Source organism: Acinonyx jubatus, chromosome X, assembly GCF_027475565.1.
Source record: "Acinonyx jubatus isolate Ajub_Pintada_27869175 chromosome X, VMU_Ajub_asm_v1.0, whole genome shotgun sequence".
In the NCBI taxonomy this organism is placed as follows: Eukaryota; Metazoa; Chordata; class Mammalia; order Carnivora; family Felidae; genus Acinonyx; species Acinonyx jubatus.
The window spans coordinates 20387883-20403975 of NC_069389.1; the positions used below are offsets into that span (position 1 = coordinate 20387883).

General features: G+C 38.4%; 1 protein-coding gene and 1 non-coding gene across 3 annotated transcripts in view; both read left to right on the forward strand.

The window, feature by feature from the left end:
• Positions 1–16093, forward strand: part of POLA1 (DNA polymerase alpha 1, catalytic subunit) — a 290976-nt gene that overhangs the window by 40708 nt on the left and 234175 nt on the right. For both annotated transcript variants that reach the window (XM_015085029.3, XM_027054650.2), the window contains exons 19-24: positions 2713–2829; positions 4419–4594; positions 6674–6803; positions 7298–7417; positions 8499–8598; positions 11342–11466. In XM_015085029.3, coding sequence (XP_014940515.2) covers positions 2713–2829; positions 4419–4594; positions 6674–6803; positions 7298–7417; positions 8499–8598; positions 11342–11466 — 768 coding nt within the window. The remainder of the gene's footprint in view (positions 1–2712; positions 2830–4418; positions 4595–6673; positions 6804–7297; positions 7418–8498; positions 8599–11341; positions 11467–16093) is intronic.
• On the forward strand, positions 10496–10625 carry LOC113597775 (small Cajal body-specific RNA 24). Its single transcript, XR_003418551.1, has one exon. It is a non-coding gene; the product is annotated as a small Cajal body-specific RNA 24 (non-coding RNA).

The window sequence follows — 16093 nt, forward strand, 5'->3', positions numbered from 1 at the left end:
GCTCAGTATATTCCTCTGTGTGTGTGTGTATGTGTACCATATCCTCTTTATCCATTCATTCACTGATGGACGGTTTGTTTTGATATGTTGGCTGTTATAAATAATGCTGCGCTGAACATAGGGCTGGATGTATCTTTCCGAGTTAGTGTTTTTACATTCAAATAAATACCCAAAGTGGAATAGGTGGATCATATTGTAGATGTGTTCTTAATTTTTTTGATTTCTCTAGTGGCTGCAACAATTTACATTCCCACCAACAGTGCAAGAGAGTTCCCTTTTCTCCATGTCCTCTCCAATGCTTGTTATTTCTTGTCCTTTTGATAATAGACATTCTAACAGGTGTTAGGGTAGTTTTAATTTGCATTTCCCTGATAATTAGTGACATTGAACATCTTTTCATGTGCCTGTTAGGTATCTGTGTCTTCTTTGGGAAAATGTCTGTTCAGGTTCTCTGCCCATTTTTAATGTTTTTTTTTTTTAATTTTATTTTTTGAAAGTCAGAGAGAGGGCATGAGCAAGGGAGGGAGGGGGGGAGACACAGAATTCAAAGCAAGCTCCCTGAGAGCCCAGTGTGGAGCTCGAACCCACGATCGTGAGATCATGACCTGAGCCGAAGTCAGACACTCAACCAACTGAGCTACCCAAGCTCCCCTCTGCCTATTTTTAAATGGGGTTGTTGGTTTTTTTTGTTGTTGATTTGTATGAGTTCTTTATATATTTTTTTGAATCTTCAGAGTGAAATAACCCTATGGACTGGTGGGAATTGCTGTATTTTCCTCTAACAGAAAGGGGGAAAAAGAGCCAGCCCACTATGAAATAGTTCTTTTCCTCTAATAGAATAGCAACTCATGAGTTATTGTTGATGTTTAGGATATTCCATTTATTTCCAGCCTATATAAGTAAGTAAACTTACCTATAAGTAAGTAAACTTGTGTTGTTAACTGTTGGTTCCTATACATTTTTGGATTAGTGGCCCAGCTGTATATTGGTCATAGGAGTTAATTCCCTCGATTTGGTGTCAGTCTGCAAAGTGTTTGTATTTCAATTTCATGAGCTCAGTGCATCTCTCTCTCTATTTTTTAAGATTTTATTTTTAAGTAATCTCTACACCCAACGTGGGACTTGAACTTACAACCCCAAGATCAAGAGTCACAAATTCTTCCAACTGAGCTGCCCGGTACCCCGAGCTCAGTGACTCTCTATGACCTATTCCTTTGAGAGCTCAGGGCTAGGAATTTTTTTTTCCCCTTGGTAACTGAGTATGTTTCCACTAAATAGGAAGAGGTAATAGTTCATTGAGTTATGTTTGCCCCAGTTTTTAAGAGTCACAAAGCAACATTTTGCTTTATGTTTCCTCTGGCTTTAGTTTGTAGGCTCTTCGATGTGATTTCTTCTCCTGCCCACCACCCAGTTAACGGATCAAATTATGCTGTGATTTTGATGGTTTTGGAGAAAAGTAGGAATGTAAATGCATGTATTTTAAGTGTGATAATGGTAATTTAGTTACATTGAAGCCTTGCAAAACAATGTGTGGTATATATTTGTCCACATTCATTTTTGCTCTTGGGTATCTATCTTGACCGTGGTGTGGCCAAAGTACCTAGAGCCTGAAGTTTGTTATCAGGTATCTCTGCATACTTCCCTTACAGTATTCCCTTACATTACTCTAAGACCCATCTTGAAAACACCAGGAAGATTCTGTCCACAGTGCCCTATTGTGGCGTTCCGGCTCAGAACTAGATCCTCACCCAGTCTCCCCTGGCAGTCTCTCTTGGGCCCCAAGGAGATGTCGTGGTGCCTAGGGTGGCCTGGCTTAGCATGTTAGAGCCAAGCCAAGTCTGTGTGTGAGGAATCCAAACTGATGTAAGAGAGAATCCTGACATGGGTTTGAGTCCCTAATCCCAGGCATGATAATTTGGAAATGAGACTTCCTTGTGTCCTTGGGTCTCTTAATTTAATAGACAAAAGTGCCATAAATATATAATGGTATACATCTTTAAGTAAAATTCATAACAAGTAAATCAGTTTATTGATCTGATTTATTTTAAACTTGTGTCTAGTTTTTTAATAAACATGGGCATTGAGCCATATTATTCACACAATGGAAATTATCATTATAGACATGGAAAATTTGGTTGCATTTTTCAGGTAATTTCTACCTGGTATGGTTTGCTTCCTTGAACTGTTGAGTGCTATTATATATTTTGTCGCATATTGATTAAGAGTCTAAATCAGTAGTGTTTGAACTCAGTTCTTCAAGAAGCAAGTAGCTGCAGTTCCTGAGTTTTCGAAGAGTCTGTGTGAACTATCACACAACACAGGCAGGCTCTCTGTTTTTAAGGAATTAAAATGGAATTATTTGAACACAGCTTTTACTGATCACAAAAAAGTGTGGGACATAAAAATTTGCATTTGCTTTTGAGACTGTGAGGCATGAGCTGCAAATTAAAAGACATCATCTGAACCTTGCATCAATTAGGATGAAATAAAGTTTATTCCAGCAATCTGCTTAGCTTTGTTAATGTCAAGGCTAATGAATGCTGCTGATGAATAAATTCCTGAAGAAGAAAGGACCCCAATCGGAGGTAAGCTCATGATGCCTTCAATTAGAGACGAGAAAAAGAAAGGGCAAAGAAATTCTATGCGTATGAAGATAAATCTTCTCATTTGCGTTTGTTACAATGTTATTGGCTGCCTTCTTTTTCTGACTAGGGTCATAATATTTACGGATTTGAACTGGAAGTGCTCCTGCAGAGAATTAACGTGTGCAAAGTTCCTCACTGGTCCAAGATAGGTCGACTGAAGCGATCTAACATGCCAAAGCTAGGGGTAATAATAATTTTCAAAATCTTACTTCTTGACTTGGCTTCTTTACATGGAATAGCTACCTGGGAACACACTGGGCTTCTTTGAGTAAGAATTGGTTGTCTTGTGATAGGACATTTTAACTTAGGCACTGAACATCTTTTCCTTTGAATGTGGCATTTTATTGGTAGAAGCCACTGGTAGTTTTTAAAATCAGCTATTAGAATCTAGAGACAGCACATACATGTTACCTCCACTCCATCATTACCAAAGCTGTAGCCCTTAGAGCAGAGATCAGCCAGTGTTCTCATTCACTACAGAGAGGGCAGGGAAGAGTGGGAGGGAGCTGATGTTGAACGTATGAGAAGGCTGTGGGCTAAGTGCCTTCTGCGTTAGTTGCCTGTCACAGCAACTCCAGTTTGACTGTGCTTCTCACAGGGGTAGCAGAACTTGTTCAAGATCATAGGGCTAGGATGGGAAAGAACTGAGATTTTGAGCTAGGCCTGTCTTGACTCTTTTAAAGTCTATGTATTTTTCATTCTACCTACTTGTTTTGGTGGTTTTTGTATGAAGCCACCTTCGTTTCCCAAGCCTCATAGTGCTTAACATCTTGTTTCACTTAAAGCTCGTAAGGAAAAATGGGCGTGTTGCCTCATCAGAGAACTTAGGAATCTGTATGTTTTATAATGCTCTCCAGAGGATTCTGCTAACGCAGATTGGAGTTGGGGCCGGTGCTGTTGCTTCTGTTCCTATTCACATCTTTAAGGTGATACAGAGTTATTAACCTTCATCCCAGCCCTTGATTTACTATTTCCTTACCCCTTCATGGTTTTCTTTGTATGGCATCGTCTCTGTGAGGTCTCCCACGGCCACCCTATTTGAGATGCAGCCCCCCTAAATTGCCATATTCCTCACATGTTCTACTTTTTCTCTTTTCCATATGCTTATTACCTCCTAAAGCTATATAGCTTCTTGATTTTGATGTTTATTTGTTGTCATCTATTTCAGATGAGATTAGGAATCTTTCATTTTTTTTTTTAAACGTTTATTTTTGAGACAGAGACAGAGCATGAACGGGGGAGGGTCAGAGAGAGGGAGACACAGAATCTGAAACAGGCTCCAGGCTCTGAGCTGTCAGCATAGAGCCCGACGCGGGGCTCGAACCCACGGACCGCGAGATCATGACCTGAGCCGAAGTCGGCCGCTTAACCGACTGAGCCACCCAGGCGCCCCGGGAATCTTTCATTTTTTTAATGTTTTTATTTATTTTTGAGAGACACAGCCTGAGCGGGGTGGGCGCAGAGAGAGAGGGCGACAGAGGGTCCAAAGTGGGCTCCTCACTGACAGCAGCGAGCCGGACGTCAACTGACTGAGCCACCCAGGCGTCCTAGGAATCTTTCCTCTTTGGCTCAGTGCTATCTCCCTGGTGCCCAGAACAGTGTCAGCTCTATAGTGAACGTTCAGAAATACTTGAGTGATGGCTGACGGAGTGGGCGAATAGGAGATTGAGAGTTTCCTCATTGTAATTGTGGACTAGCTTCGAAGTCGGTTGGAATAGAATGTTCCCAGTGTCTGCTCATCCATGGCATTTGCTTTTTGTCCTTCCCCTGTAGGGCAGGAGTGGACTTGGTGAAAGAAATGCTACCTGTGGCCGAATGATCTGTGATGTGGAAATTTCGGCAAAGGAATTAATTCGTTGTAAAAGCTACCATTTGTCTGAACTTGTTCAACAGATTCTGAAATCTGAAAGGGTTGTGATCCCAGTGGAAAATGTACGAAATATGTACAGGTATGCTCCTGGGTGCTTCGGAATTTGTCTGCCTTGAAATGAGCGATAGCAAGAGGCCAGCATCACCGTGAGGCTGGAGGGACAGGAGAGTGTGGTGTTCTGGAGGGGAACTGCCTCCGTGTCAGTACCAGCATCTCTGTGACTTTAATAATTCGAATTATTTTGCCTCTTGAATTATTCTCAGTTTATCAGTTTACCTCCATCTCCCTCACCCATCCTAATCTCATCTAGGTGTTTCCCAAGAGCGGTTTGGAAATTGATGTGATATTTAGGTTTCCACCCTTAATTCATTAATTCAGAAGTTAGTATAAATCTTTTAGAAATAGAAAAACTGAGACATCATGAAGTTACGTGGAGATGCTACTTGGTTATTTCTTTTTTCCATCTTTATTGAAGTAGAATTGACAAATAGAAATTGTGTATATTTAATGTGTTCAAATTAATGTTTTATAAATGTATACATTGGGAAATAATTACCATAGTCAAGCTGATTAACATATCTGTCACCTCACATGGTTACTGTTTATTTCTTTTCTCTTTTGTGTGGTTACAACACTGTAGATGTACCCTCTCAGCAAATTTCAAGTCCACAATGCGGTATGGCTAACTGTAGTCACATTGCTGTACAGTAGACCTTCTGAACTCATTCATTTTGTACAACTGAACCTTTGTGCTTCTTTCCTAAATAAGATTTCTTCTACTCCTCTTGCCACTTCTCATTGTTTTCTTCCCATGCCTCCCAAGTCCTTGGACTGCTTCTCTTTTCTGACTACACTCCCTCTAAGTGAGCTCGTGGAGTCTCAGCACTTCGCTAGCATGTGGGTGCTGATACCTCCTGCTTTGGTATCTTCACCTTCAGCCTCTCCCTTGATTTCCAGACTCCTGTATACACCTGACTGTTCTACCTGATGTCTAATATAAACCTCCACCCTAACTTGTTCAGAAGCTCAACTCCTGATATTTTCCCCTAGGCTCCTCTTGGAGTTTTTCCCTAAGAGTGACACCTCTTAATTTTCCAGTACTACTGGAAACCTCCAAAGTTATCTTCAGCCCAAAACCTTTGAGGCTTCCATGGGTCCTCTTTCTGATAGATATCCCATGTTTGAGCCATCACAAAGTCCTGTCAGCTCTGTCTTCAAAATAGATCTAGATCTGACCCCTTCTTTTCCCCTCCATTGAACCTATCGTGGTCCAAGCTACCCTCCCCTTTCCCTGAATTAATGAGTCTTATGTCAGCTTCTTCTTTGGTCTCTTTGATTTTGCCCTTGACCCTTTGCTGTCTGTTTTCAACCCAGGAACCAGGGGTATCTTGCTAAAGTTAAGTCAGATACTGCACTCTGCTCAAAATCTTCCGGTGACTTTCTCTTTCATTTAGAGTAAAAACCAAAGTTCTTACTGTGACTTACAAGGTCCTTTACAGTGTGTGTCTCTGCCTTTTACTCTGTCCTTCTGACCTTTTGAATGTGCCGTTCTCCTCAGACATCCGTCCGCAAGGATTGCCCCCTTACCTCTTCAAACAGTTCTTTAGTCCAAGTCACCTCTTTCCTGGTCCCCTAACTAAATAAAATTACATTCTCTGCTCCTGACACTTAATATTTCCTTTGCTTCTTAATCTTTTCTCCTTAACACTGAACATTATATAACATACCTTTTATATGTATATTAACTTATACTCTGTCTCCCCCCTTGAAGACCTAAGCCCCACGAGGATGGGTATTTTTGTCTTCTGGTTACAGCCAGAATCTATTTGCCTGGCACATAGTCGGCGTGTAATACCTACTTACTAGATGGATTGAATATATCGATTTGGGTAGTTTCCAGGTTGTAGTTAATGCATAACTTTACTTTGTATTTATGGGATTTTTTGTGTGTGTGTTTTGGAGAAGGGCATTGGGATCAGTGACATGAATGAATTCGTAGTTTCATACTAACCTTATTTTAAATTGTTTCCAAAGCCAAGGTGCCATTGCTCTGAAGTTAATCATAGCAAATTTTTTTGTAATATTTTATGAAGTCCTGATTATAGTCATTGTTTCCTTTAATTACTTGATTCTGTTTCATTCTTACTTTTCTGTACAGTGAATCTTCTCATCTGTTGTACCTGTTGGAACACACCTGGAAAGATGCCAGGTTCATTTTGCAGATCATGTGTGAGCTAAATGTTCTTCCATTAGCATTGCAGATCACTAACATCGCCGGGAACATTATGGTAAATTTAACTTAGAAAGGGGGAAAAAGCATTTCCTGTTGGATTCAGTGTTTGCTTGGGGTAGTTGTTATATGATAATGAGCCTAAATGCATGCTTATAAAATGAGTAACTTGTACTCTGAAAGCTGGGCTTCTTTTGTAAAATGAACTGGCTGTGAGAAGGGGAGGAAAACCAGGTGCAGACTATGTTGAAATTTGGGTGAACATAAGGATCATCTCTAACATCTGGATGTGTCTGATTTGCGGAACGGTCTATTTGGCAGTAAAGAAATAGCCCAAGTTGCCAGTATTTTAAGCTTTCTTTGTCTCTTTTTAACTATAGTGCTTAAAGAAAACGTTAGGATTAATTTTGTACCTTCTTATTTTTAAAGCAGCTCTTATTAGGAAGAATGATTGTGGAAGAGGTGCCATGATTAAATTTACCACCTCAAAGTTGGTTTTGTTTGTTATTTGTTAGGGTTTTGAGCTCAAATTTAAAACATTCTCTTTCATAGTCTAGGACTCTGATGGGCGGACGATCCGAACGTAATGAGTTCTTGTTGCTTCATGCATTTTATGAAAACAACTATATTGTGCCTGACAAGCAGATTTTCAGAAAGCCTCAGCAAAAACTGGTGGGTCCACAATTGCATAGGGTTTTGCTTTTTTTTTTTTTTTAAATCCTCTCCCCTTTTATTACTTAGGTGGCTTTTATCACGGTGATAACTTGTGCTTCCAAAATAATGAATCCTCTGTATACTCTCAAAACCATGTCAGATTTGTTCCTTTGTGTTTCGGTGGTGATTTCCTTCTTTACTTTTTTTCTGTGTAGATAAAAATTTTATGTGAAATATGAACTACTTTGAGGATAGCATTAAGCCTCTTTGATGGATGACCATACAAGGAAGGTATTGCGCCACCCTAGCTGTATCCAAAGTTAGATACCAGTTAAACCTTTTATTTCCTTAAATGCACGAGCCTTTATTTTTTGTTGCTTTGTTGCAGCTTTATGTGCTAGCAGGATCAGGTCACCACAGTCAGTTTTCTGAAGTGGCCTCCTTGACATTGAAACTAAAACTTAGCTACTGTTTTGTTAGCACTGATAGCAATTTGACTCAAAAGGGGAATTTAATGTTAAGATGGTTCACCTTCCTGGATTTGCTTTGTGCACATCAAAATTGGTATAAAGAATATTAACTTACAGGAGTTTGACTTCTGCTGAGGTATTGAATATTGATTGGTTATTAATCTACCTGGAATGAATTTTCAGTCTACAGACACACTCATTTTAAGTGTCCAAATTAGAATAATGACTATATCTGTATGAAATAGTTTATATTTCTGCATCATGATTGTTAGAGTGATGAATTTAAGCAGACTCTTCTACCTTAGATTTTACGGAATATGAAGTGTTGTATTTTTAGTATCCATTGATTTAAAAATAAAAGGTTCTATGAATTCAGAAACATTTTCAAGTAAAATTTGCATATTTATTAACTCAGGGCTACAGTGTTTTGGCAACTCCCACGCTTGGCCTTTGTTTGGGTTTGTGAGCATGTTACAGTAACTGCTGTTCCACAGAGGTGGGACCACTAGCTAAAAGTGAAGGTTGTTTGTTAGAACTGTGTACTGCGGTTGGAGAAGGGGGAATCCTAAAACTTCTTAATTAGTTAATTAGTTGCTGGCTGCTGAAGTTGTCATTCCATTTGACATTAGGGAGATGAAGATGAAGACCTCGATGGAGATGCCAATAAATACAAGAAAGGACGTAAGAAAGCAGCTTATGCCGGAGGCTTGGTACTGGACCCTAAAGCTGGTAAGGCTGTGCGGCAGGTTGCTTTGCCCCTGGTGTTAAGGAATTTTTAATGCAGACCTGGGCTTGAGAAGCTAGAAGACCTGAATTGTATTTTCTAGGTTAGCAAATAGGTCTTGTAATGACCTTATTTTGTTTTAGGTTCTTTTGAAAATCTCGTTTGCCGGTCACCTGACCTGAATTAACATGAATATTTTTTATTTGCTGCGTTCCAAGAAAGCTTTGTTTATGGACACTGAAGTTTAAATTTTGTGTAATGTTTGCATATCATGAGATAGTCTGTTTAAAAAAATTTTTTTTGACCGTTTAAGGATGTAAACACTATTATTGGCTCGTGAGTGGTACACAAAGAAGGGGTAGGCTCAGTTGGGTCTGCACAGAGTTTGCTAGCCCCTAGTCCAGTATAGAGCCCTTTGCCTTCTGGTGGGAGCACCTGTGGCTTGTCCCATCTGCTCTGGAGGGCTGGCTCTGCCTCTGCCTGAGCTGCCAGGACCCATTAGGCTGGACGGCAAAGTTAAAGGGAGTACGGACAGTAACCACCACATTGAACTTTAACAGCAGAGTAACCAGTTCTTATTGTCATTAATGGCAAAGAAGATGTTTGGTGGTATGCAGAGCTAGACAGGATCCTTTTTTTTTTTAACCCTCAACTATTTTTAAGTGTACAGTTAAGTAGCGTTAAGTGTATTTACATCGTTGTATGGGAATAATGTGAATTTTATCAAGTAACTTGAACTCTGAGTAGGAGACTTTTTTGACAAAAGTGATTTTATTATTGGGGCACCTGGGTGGCTGTGTCAGTTAAGCTTCCAAGTGTTGATTTCGGCTTGGGTCATGATCTCACGGTTTGTGGGTTCTAGCCCTGTGTCGGGCCCTGCGTTGTTAGGCTTCTTGGGATTCTCTCTCATTCCCTCTCTGCCCTTCCCCTGCTTGTGCGTGCTTGCTCTCTCTCCCTCTCTCTCTCAAATAAGCTTTTTTAAAAAAGTGATTTTTATTAGTTGTATTGAAAAAGATCTGTAGTCCTTTGGTGTTAGATAGATCTAGACTTAAATTCTGTCTGTGTGATCTTGGGCTCCCTCTTGAACCTCTGTAAGCCTTGTTTTCCTCTTCTGTAAAATGGAGATAGGAGAAATATAGACCCTTGAAATTAATACAACACTGTATGTTAACTACACCAGAATTTTTTAAATGTTTATTTTTGAGAGAGAGAACGCAAGCAGGGAAGGGCAGAGAGAGAGGGACGGAAGATCTGAAGTGGACTCTGCGCTGTCAGCAGCGTTGAATGTGGGGCTGAAACTCACAAACTGTGAGGTCATGACCTGGGCTGAAGTCTGCTGCTCAACTGACTGAGCCACCCAGGTGCTCCCAGAATTTTATTTTTGACTACATTAGAATTAAATTTTTTTTAATGTTTATTTTTTGAGAAAGAGCCAGAGTGTGAGTGGGGGAGGGGCAGAGAGAGAGGAGACAGAATGTGAAGCAGGCTCCAGGGTCTGAGCTGTCCGCATGGAGCCCGATGTGCGGCCTGAACCCACAAACTACGAGATCGTGACCTGAGCTGAAGTCAGACCCTTAACTGACTGAGCCACCCAGGCATCCATTGACTACACTAGAATTCAAAAAAAAAAAAAAAAAATCTCCCACACAGGGATTTAAGGAAAAAAATGATTATTTATTTTTTGCATATAATTTATTGTGAAGTTAGCTAACATACAGTGTATACAGTGTGCTCTTGGCTTCAGGAGTAGATTCCTGTGATTCATCACTTACATACAACACCCAGTGCTCATCCCAGTAAGTGCCCTCCTCGCTGTACGTCACCCATAAAATGATTGTTTGGTATAGTGCTTGACAGAGTATGCTATCAATATGTTTGCTGTTGGTTTTATTTTTTTAATACTGGACATTTATTTTGATTCAGTTTCTTCTTAAGGTGAAGATAACTCTTTGTAAATGTCCTAGAGAAATATAGTAGCTTTCTGTTCACCCTTAGCAAGTGAAAAGGGTGGATCGTTCCACTGCTGACATTTATATACGTCTCTTGTCTGATTTTAACACCATTTGTGTACAGGTGAGTGGGCTTCCCATTTTATTCTTATGATGGTAAAATATGTATGTATACACACACACACACCAGTGAGTAGTTATATATATATATGTGTATATGTATATATATATGTGTATACACATATTACATATGTGTATTACATATATATGTGTACACATATATATATATGTGTATACACACACACGTGTGTGTGCATATATATATATATATATATATATATATACATGGATCACTAAATATTTTGGGGGCAGAGGTGGTAGGGTAGGTGGGAGGGAATGCTTACTTGAAGGAGAATTTTACAACTTTTTTTTGAAATGGATATGACGCCTATCTAAAGTAACTGATATGAGAAGGTGTTTGCCCATCATAATGGTGTACTTTGGGGCTGCTGTGGAAAGGTTCATTGTAGCTGGTTTCAAGGTAAGACAGGATCTCTTTTTTCCTCTTTGGTGACCTGAGTTTTCACTCTAATACAAGTTGTTTTTATGGAGTGATAGTTGAGTACTTTTTTCTATTGGTGTAACTCACAGCTTTCAATGTTATATTGTATTTAATATACATACTACATTCGGTAGTTCTTCTAATGTTATGTTTTGACACATCTGCTTTTTTGTAACCCCCCTTCCCCCACCTCCTTTTTTCTTAAAGGCTTTTTGTAACATGACTTTTTTATTGCAGGTTTATATGATAAGTTTATTTTGCTCCTGGACTTCAACAGTTTGTATCCTTCCATCATTCAGGAATTCAATATTTGTTTTACAACAGTGCAAAGAGTTGCTTCAGAGGCACATAAAGCTACAGAGGTTGGTATTCAATTTGGGGGCTCTTTAAATTGAGATTAAAAACACTGTTTAAAGAAGGAAGAGAACCAAAGGGGTTAGCATTCTAGTTTTTCCTCTTAAGGATACAATTTGTCTTTTCTTAGTGGTCAAAACAGGGGGAAGGTTGAGTAGATAGAAATTTTCACTTGTTCTGTATCATTATTTAACAACTTTATTGAGATGTAATCCATATACCATGCATTTCATCCATTTCAAGTGTACAATTTAATGGCTTTTGGTGTAGTCACTGAGTTTGCAACCTTTGCCACAGTCAATTTTAGGGCATTTTCGTTACTCCCCAAAGAACCCCCCTACCTTTTAGCTGTACCCTCCCTCACTCCCTCCTTTCCTTCCAGACCTTGACAACTAGTAATCTTTCTGCCTCCGTAGGTTTATGTACTTTGGACATTTCACATAGATGGAATCATATGTGACCTTTTATGTCGGGGTTATTTCACTTAGCATACTGTTGTCAAGATTCATCTGCACTATAGCATGTATTAGTACTTCATTCCTGTTTATTGCTGAATACTATTCCATTGTATGGATCTGTATCACATTTTTATGATATATATGATATGTAGGATATATTTGATATATATGACATATCTGTGATACATGGTACGTATATATTTATATATATATATACACACACACACATATATATAAGTCACACATTTATTTTAGAATCATCTTGTCAGTTTATGCAACAATGCCTGCTCTGCTTTTGATAGGGATTGTACTGGATCTTTAGATTGATTTGGGAAGTATTGCCATCTTAATGTTAAGCCTTCCAATCCATGAAAATTGGGTCTTTCCATTTAATTAGGTCTTTAATTCCTTTCAGTGATGTTTTCTAGTTTTCACTGTACAACTCTTCTTTTATTAAATTTATTCCTAAATATTTCATTCTTGATGCTATTGTAAGTGAAACTGTTTATTTTATTTTTGGATTGTGCATTGCTAGTGTATTGAAATATAACTGATTTTTGTGAACTGATCTTGTATCCTGCAACTTTGCTGAAGTCATTTTTCGGCTCTAATAGTTTTGTGGATTTGTTAGGGTTGTCTACATATTGTATGTTATCTGCAAAAGTAGTGTTAATTCTTTCTTTATAATCTGGCTGCCTTATATTCCTTCTTCTTTTTTTGCTTAATGGCTCTGGCTAGAACCTCCAGTACAATACCGAATAGAATTGGCAAGAGCAGACGCCTTTTTCTTGTTCCTGGTCTTAGGGGGAAAGTATCCAGCCTTTATTTCACCATTAAGTATGATGTTAACTGGGGGTTTTCCATAGATGGCGTTTATCAGGTTGAGGAAATTCCCTTCTGTTCCTAGTTTGTTGCGTGTTTTTATCGTGAATGGGTATTGGATTTTGTCAACTACTTTTTCTTTATTGAGATGATCATGTGCTTTTTGTCCTTTATTCTCTTTATGTTTTGTTTTCCTTTTTTAGATGTTTATGCATTTTCAAGAGAAAGAGAGAGAGAGAGAGAGTGTGTGTGTGTGTGTGTGTGTGTGTGCGCGCGGGAAGGGCAGGAAGAGAGGGGGACAGAGGATCCCAAGCAGGCTCTGTGCTGACAGCATTGAGCCTAGTGCAGGGCTGAACTCCGGAACAGCGAGATCATGATCTGAGCTGAAGTTGGATGCTCAGCTGACTGAGCCACTCAGGCGCCCCTGTCCTTTATTCTTTTAATATGGCATATGACATTGATTTTCGTGTGTTGTTCTGTGTTTCTGGGATAAATTCACTTGGTCTTGGTGTATAATCCTTTTTATATATTTCTGCTTTCAGTTTGCTAGTATTTTGTTGAAAAGTTTTTTGTTTGTATTCATAAGGGCTTTTGGTATATATTTGTCTTTTCTTGTTTTTGTCTTGTTTTGGTATGGTATTAGGATAATAATAGCCTCATAGAATGAGTTGGGAGGTGTTTCCTCTTCTGTTTTGGTTTTTTTTTTTTTTTTGGAGAATTTGTGAAGGATTCATGTTAATTCTGCTTTAAATATTTGGTAGAGTTCACCAGTTAAATTATCTAGTCTTAAGATTTCTTTCTTTCTCTCTCTTTTTTTTGATTTCCAATTCAATCTTCGTTTTATGTCTATTCAGACTTTCTATTCCTCCTTGAGTTCATTTTGGTCTTCCTAGGAACTTGTCTATTTCATGTAGGTTTATCTAATTTGTCATAAAAGTGTTCATGGTATTCCCTTCTAATCGTTTCTTTAAGGTCATTAGTAATATCCCTCTTTTATTCCTGATTTTAGTAATTTGAGTCATTTTTTTTGTCAATATAGCTAAAAGTATGTCAGTTTCGCTGATCTTTACAAAGAAAGAACTTTGGTTTTGGTAATTTTCTCTATCTCCTGTATTTCCATTATAATCTTTCTTCCTTTTTTGTGCTTTTGTTGGTTTAGTTTGCCCTTATTTTTCTAATTTCTTAAGGTGGAAGGTTAGGTTATGGATTTGAAATCTTTTCTGCTAATATAGATACTTACAGCTATGAATTTTCCGGCAAGTACGGCGTTAGTTTCATCCCATTAGTTTTGGTATATCATTCATGCCTTTGTTGTTAGGCCCCTTCACCATCAATTGACCATTGATCTGACTTCTGCTGTTACCATCACTTAGTTTTGCTTATTCTGGAACTTCATATAAGTGGAGCGGTACATTATGTACTCTTTGGTATCTGGCTTTTTTGCTCAACATAATGTTTTTGAGGTTCATGCATGTTGTTGCATTATCAGTAGTTCTTTCCTTTGTGTTACTGAGAAGTATTCCACGCTTTATTTATCTAGTTTCCTGAAATAAGCATTTGGGTTTTCAGTGTGTAGCTATTATTAATAAGCCTGCTATGAACATTCACATCTTTTTCTGGACATGTGCTTTTGTTTTGGGGGGTAGATACCTAAGGAGGGAATTGGCTGGTTTGTATGGGAAGTGTGTGTTTAACCTGAAAAGAAACTGCCGAATTATTTTCCTAAGTAGTTATACCGTGTTACACATTCCCACTAGCCATGAATGTGAGTTGTTCCACATCATCTCCAACACTTGGTATTTTTATTCTTTTAAATTTTGGCCATGTAAGCCTTTCTTAATGATTCCTTGCACTACACAGTGAATCTTTTTGAAAGAAACTTTTGAATTATCTCACATTGATTTTAATCTAGTGATTAGTCAACAGTTTTACGTAGGGCTTAATAACTTAATGTGTGGTTCTTCATATGTAAAGCTTATATAACTGACTCTCAGTAGGGAATTTGATTAGATGTGGTTCTCTAACAGTAAAAGATGTCAAGTAATAAAGTAAAATATTATCTCTATATATTGTTTTTCTCTGATTCTTTGTACCTGTGGCAGAAGATGTGTATTTACTCTCCCACTCCAGATTTCACATGTCTTTTAGTTCCAACCACATGCTTTGGAGCTGTTTTTTAGCCCCTCTTCTGTCTTCCCAGAAGAGAGAATCTTAAAGGCTTGCTTAAGTGGGTGAGCATGCCTGGTACCATATGCTGTGACCACAGGAGTGAGTTCACAGAGTACAAACATGGCTGCTAAGGATGGGCCTTTCTGTGGGACTAGAGGATAATCTTACAGAGAAGGAATTTGGGTAGACATCTCCAAAGGGTGGTGACTGCACTTGACTAATAATGTTCGTTGGGCTCTGTCCTGCTATAGTATGTGAGCCTTGTGATAATTGTTGTGATCCGACCTCCTTCATTCCCCTCCACTGTTTTGTTTATTTGAGCTTTCCAGTTAGGGTTTCAGGTATATAATGGAATCATTTCAGAGTTGGAAGGGACCTTAAAGGTCATCTAAGAAATACTCTACACGTAGCAGTTTATAGGTTCTATATCATTGTTTTGTGCAGTATTTGATCCTCAAAATAGTGCCACACAGCTAGTGTTGGTTGAGCTGGGCCAGATCCTTTCAGTTAAGTTTTTATTTGACCTCTCTAGTTGCTGTAAATAAATGGGAATGTGTACCAAGATCTCTTTAATAGGTTTGCTATCATCGTCTGCTGTTTTCAAAAACAATAGGTCCCTGTTTATTATAAGATTGTTCATTTGAAAATATTGATCTTTATAAAATCAGATACCTAGTAAAGGCTGGGTTATCAAATGGCATTGACTTGCCATACTTGAAGCCAAGAGGTTTATTTTTAATTGTGAACCTTTGAAAGGGCAAGTGTGCCTGGCTTTTCTTTTCAGCCTGTTAATAGAATTAATGGAGGCTTCAGAAAAATGGTCTAATGCTTTTCCTGCTTTTTGCTGCTGTAAATTTTCATATAAGAAAACTGCTGGTTACTATTCTAAAATGTTGCTATTCTTTTACCAATTGCAGAGCAATTTACAGATAAAAGGTCCTACATAAATGCTAAGGAACATGTATATATTAATTTTTAGAAATTTCACGGCCTATTTAAATATGTGCTCCAAATTCCTGAAGGAAATTTGCTGATTTAGTATTTGGGGTTCTAGTTTTTAGTGGAAAATATTCACAGTAATTGCCACGATTCTCTGTAGTTGTAAAAGTGTTAATGGCATTTTGTTTGGGAGTATGTATGACTTAAAACAGGAGTTGTGCTGCAGTTTTTTTTTTTTTTTCAGTAA